The sequence below is a fragment of the Elephas maximus genome, chromosome 10, assembly GCF_024166365.1.
Source record: "Elephas maximus indicus isolate mEleMax1 chromosome 10, mEleMax1 primary haplotype, whole genome shotgun sequence".
Classification (NCBI taxonomy): Eukaryota; Metazoa; Chordata; class Mammalia; order Proboscidea; family Elephantidae; genus Elephas; species Elephas maximus.
This window is the reverse complement of record NC_064828.1, coordinates 89,814,372-89,819,200: the sequence shown is the minus strand read 5'-3', so window position 1 is coordinate 89,819,200 and position 4,829 is coordinate 89,814,372. Positions and strand designations below refer to the sequence as shown.

General features: G+C 62.5%; 1 protein-coding gene across 1 annotated transcript; it reads left to right on the top strand.

Moving 5' to 3' along the window:
* The first annotated feature begins 577 nt into the window (after positions 1-577).
* Positions 578-4,609, top strand: IRF2BPL (interferon regulatory factor 2 binding protein like). Its single transcript, XM_049898688.1, has one exon. It carries the CDS (start codon positions 1,464-1,466, stop codon positions 3,792-3,794), a length of 2,331 nt encoding a protein of 776 aa, XP_049754645.1. The 5' UTR covers positions 578-1,463; the 3' UTR covers positions 3,795-4,609.
* Positions 4,610-4,829: the final 220 nt, after the last annotated feature.

The following is a 4,829-nucleotide window of genomic DNA, read 5'->3' as shown; positions in this document are numbered from 1 at the left end:
CCCGGTTCCTACACCAGGGCACAAGAACAATTCAATGGAAAAGGCAGTTTCTGTAACATTGGGAAACAGCTCATTTTGCAGGTGTTTCGGCATCGGTGGTGGCAAAGGGTGTAACGTCCATATCAGGGGAAATGGTTTCATCGCAGATGAAAAGAGTAATTACCTCTATGAAATTCACAGCCAAAGCCCTGAACCAGGACATGTAAATTCCCTGCTGCGGGTGGGGTGAGGTGGGGAGCGGGGGTCGGAAACGATGCTTGTGGTTCTTAAACGCGTTTTGACTTCGGAAAGCCGGGCGGGGAAGGGAAAGGTCAGCGTCTGTTTAATTTCCACCCCAGCCCTGGGCTCCCAGCTTCAGCTCGCAGGGCCTCAGCTGTTGTACACACACGGCGAGGGGGAGGGGAGGGCGGAGGCGCGGAGGAGGGGCCGGCTGGGAGGAATCTGGGCGCCTGGCCGCGCATGCGCCCTTCGCGAGCAACAAGTGGGCTCCACACAGAGGAAGTGTAAAGGGGGGAGGGGGGACTGGTGCAGAGCATGGCGGTGACGTCAGCGCTCCGCCCGGGCGGCATCCCGCGCGGCCAAGCCGGGGACAGCGGGAGCCGCAGCCCGAGCGGGAGCGCCGAGACGCGCCTCCGGAACGTAGAGTAACAATCACAATCCCACATTCCGGGCGAGCGCGAGCGGGAAGGGATGCGACCCGTGCCGAGGCGCCGCGCGAGCGCCCTGCAGCCAATGTGAGCGCCGCCAGCCGCGCGGCCCGGGCGCCGGCCAGGCCTGGGGCGGCGGGAGCCTGCGTGCGTGCACTACTCTCCTCTCGTGCGTCCTGGAAGCAGTGGCCGTCCAAACCCAGCCGCCGCCAGCGGACCGGCCGACGCTGCGGAGGGGAGAAGCTCCTCTCTTGGCTGCCGCCACCCCCTCCCTACCCCGGCCCTCCGGGAAAGCAGCGGCTTCAGCAAGATTGGACACGGGCACGGGTGGCACTGAGCCCTCTAGCCCTCGCCCCAGGGAGCCTGGCTGGGAGAGGACGCAGCTCGTAGGGTGTCCCCCAGGGCGAGAGAAAGAGCCCTTTCCGGGCTTCCACGCACCAGCCACTTCGGGGAGGGGGCCCAAGAGGCAGCGGCGGCCGGGCACCTTCGCCCCCTCCCCCCGGGCTGGAGCTTCCCCGGGTCCCCGGGACCAGGAAGAAGGCGCCTGAGCTCCCCTCCCCGGCGAGACAGCCGCAGTAGGAGGTGGGGGCGAGAAGCAGGCTGGACCCGTTCGCCGCCGGGGAGGCTGAGCCTCCGCGGAGAGGCGCTGCGCCGGCGGTGGAGACTCGCTCCTTCCAGCCCCTGGGGCAGAACTTTCTCGTCCCCCTCCTCCCTCCCCCGCAGCCGGACTCCCTCCCCAACCGACCAGTCCTCCCGGAGGAGAAGGCGTCGCGGAGACAGCCCGGGCAGGGGCCTACCTTCCCCAGGGCTGGCATCATGTCGGCGGCGCAGGTGTCCTCGTCCCGGAGACAATCGTGCTACCTGTGCGACCTGCCCCGCATGCCCTGGGCCATGATCTGGGACTTCTCGGAGCCCGTATGCCGCGGTTGCGTCAACTACGAGGGCGCGGATCGCATTGAGTTCGTGATCGAGACCGCGCGCCAGCTAAAGCGGGCTCACGGCTGCTTCCAAGACGGCCGCTCCCCGGGGCCGCCGCCGCCCGTCGGGGTCAAGACAGTGGCCTTGTCGGCTAAGGAGGCGGCGGCTGCCGCCGCGGCAGCGGCAGCCGCGGCGCAGCAGCAGCAGCAACAGCAGCAGCAGCAACAGCTCAACCACGTCGACGGTTCCGGCAAGCCTGCGGTGCTGGCGGCCCCGTCCGGCCTGGAGCGCTACGGCCTGAGTGCAGCCGCCGCCGCCGCCGCCGCCGCCGCTGCCGCCGCCGAGCAACGCAGCCGCTTCGAGTACCCACCACCGCCGGTGAGCCTGGGAAGCAGCGGCCACGCCGCGCGGCTGCCCAACGGCTTGGGGGGCCCCAACGGCTTCCCCAAGCCTACCCCGGAGGAGGGACCTCCGGAGCTGAACCGTCAGAGTCCCAACTCGTCCTCGGCGGCGGCGTCGGTGGCGTCTCGGCGCGGGACGCACGGTGGGCTAGTGACGGGGCTCCCCAACCCGGGGGGTGGCGGAGGGCCCCAGCTCACTGTGCCCCCCAACTTGCTGCCGCAGACGCTGCTTAACGGACCTGCCAGTGCCGCTGTGCTACCCCCACCGCCGCCCCACGGGCTGGGCAGCCGTGGGCCCCCGACGCCCGCGCCCCCAGGGGCTCCCGGGGGTCCTGCTTGTCTCGGGGGCGCCCCGGGCGTGTCGGTCGCGTCGTCTTCAGCGTCATCTTCGACTTCGTCGTCGGTGGCCGAGGTGGGCGTGGGTGCCGGTGGCAAAAGGCCCGGCTCGGTGTCAAGCACGGACCAGGAGCGCGAACTGAAGGAGAAGCAGCGCAACGCTGAGGCCCTGGCCGAGCTGAGCGAGAGCCTGCGCAACCGCGCAGAGGAGTGGGCCAACAAGCCGAAGATGGTCCGCGACACCCTGCTTACTCTGGCTGGCTGCACTCCGTACGAGGTGCGTTTCAAGAAGGACCACTCGCTGCTGGGCCGTGTCTTTGCATTCGACGCCGTCTCCAAGCCCGGCATGGACTACGAGCTGAAGCTGTTCATTGAGTACCCCACGGGCTCTGGCAACGTGTACTCCAGTGCGTCTGGTGTGGCCAAGCAGATGTACCAAGACTGCATGAAGGACTTCGGCCGAGGACTCTCTTCTGGCTTCAAGTACCTGGAGTACGAGAAGAAGCACGGCTCCGGGGACTGGCGCTTGCTGGGGGACCTGCTGCCCGAAGCCGTGCGCTTCTTCAAGGAGGGCGTGCCCGGCGCGGACATGCTCCCCCAGCCCTACCTGGACGCCAGCTGCCCCATGCTGCCCACGGCGCTGGTGAGTCTAAGCCGCGCCCCCAGCGCACCGCCTGGAACCGGGGCCCTGCCGCCTGCCGCCCCCTCGGGCCGGGGCGCAGCCGCCAGCCTGCGCAAGAGGAAGGCATCTCCCGAGCCTCCGGACTCGGCCGAAGGTGCTCTGAAGCTGGGCGAGGAGCAACAGAGGCAGCAATGGATGGCGAACCAGAGCGAGGCGCTGAAGCTCACCATGTCGGCCGGGGGCTTTGCGGCCCCGGGGCACGCGGCCGGGGCGCCGCCCCCGGCTCTTGGACCCCATTCCAATCGGACCACCCCGCCCGAGTCAGCCCCCCAGAACGGCCCGTCCCCCATGGCCGCCCTCATGTCAGTGGCGGACACCCTGGGCACGGCGCACTCACCCAAGGATGGCAGTTCAGTACACTCCACTACCGCGTCCGCGCGGCGCAACAGCAGCAGCCCAGTGTCACCGGCCTCCGTGCCGGGGCAGCGCCGCTTGACATCACGTAATGGGGACCTGAATTTACAAGTGGCACCCCCGCCGCCTAGCGCCCACCCGGGCATGGACCAAGTGCACCCCCAAAACATTCCGGATTCCCCCATGGCCAACAGCGGGCCCCTCTGCTGTACCATTTGTCACGAACGTTTGGAGGACACTCATTTCGTTCAGTGCCCATCCGTCCCCAGCCACAAGTTCTGCTTCCCTTGCTCTAGAGAGAGTATCAAGGCCCAGGGGGCCACCGGAGAGGTGTACTGCCCCAGCGGAGAGAAATGCCCCTTAGTGGGGTCGAATGTACCGTGGGCCTTCATGCAGGGCGAAATTGCGACTATCTTAGCCGGGGATGTTAAAGTGAAAAAGGAGAGAGACCCTTGAACTACAGGACAGCCACCTCCTTTGCCCTAGACCAGCTCCGCTCCAGTCCAGAGGGCCCCTTCCCCATCCATCTCCAACCCTCCCTCCCCCACCCCCCATGTAGAATTGTGAATATAACAAACTGCAAAAAGTTAGTCTTATGTATAGACATTATTTTCGTCGTATGTTTCTATATTTTGAAACAAAGGTATGTAACTTCTTCATTTGAAGGATAAGCTGGTTTGTGTTAAGCAGTATAATATTGGTTGGGTCATTTGCATCATATTCGTTAGCATTTATTTGGTGGCAGAGTGTTTGCCTAGGTACAGAATCAATAGCCCTTAGCAACGACTGCTGCTGGTGTGTATTTTTTAAATGTTATGCACTCTCTGAAAGGAAAAATCACACACGAAAGAAAAAGACTTTTTCTCCCCAAGGCCAGTGTTGCTGCCTAAAAAAAAAAAAAAAAAAAAAAAAAAGCTATAAAAATGGTGAAAGCTTCTTTCTAAGCAGCCCCAGTGTTGAGTCTTTATTTTGTTTTGTTTTCTGTTCTGTTTGCAAAATGGTGAGGGGAGTGTTGGGGGGGGACGGGGTGTTTTTTGTTGAAAGGTTGTGAGGGCAATGTTTTGGTTTGTTTCTACTTACCTGAATGTGTTGGATCTTCACGTGTTGTTTTGTTTTTGCTTTATTGATGCACGGATGCTTTTGAACAGTAGAGCGAAATGCTAGACATGGAGAACCTGCTCTGTTTGTCCTTTATACATTTCTGTAGTTAACAGAACACTGTAATGTGCCTTGGAGCTTAGTAACTTGTAATAAATTCAATTGATATTAATTCTGCCCTGAGTCAGCAAGTTTGTCTTTCTAGGACTAAGACTGCACAGCTCCAACAGAGGGACACTCTCCAGGCTCCAGCAGAGAACACAAATGCCAGTGCCTTCAGAAACCCTCTGAGGTGGCATCTGTAGAAGGCCCTGTGCTGTCTGACTGCCCCTCCCCCTTGGTACCAGGCTATGTACATTCACCTCTTGGGGAGGTGACAGTTGCTGACTAAGC

What these genes read in the sequence shown, in the direction of transcription:
- IRF2BPL (XM_049898688.1), top strand. Translation starts at nt 1,464, where the DNA reads ATGTCGGCGGCGCAGGTGTCCTCGTCCCGGAGACAATCGTGCTACCTG.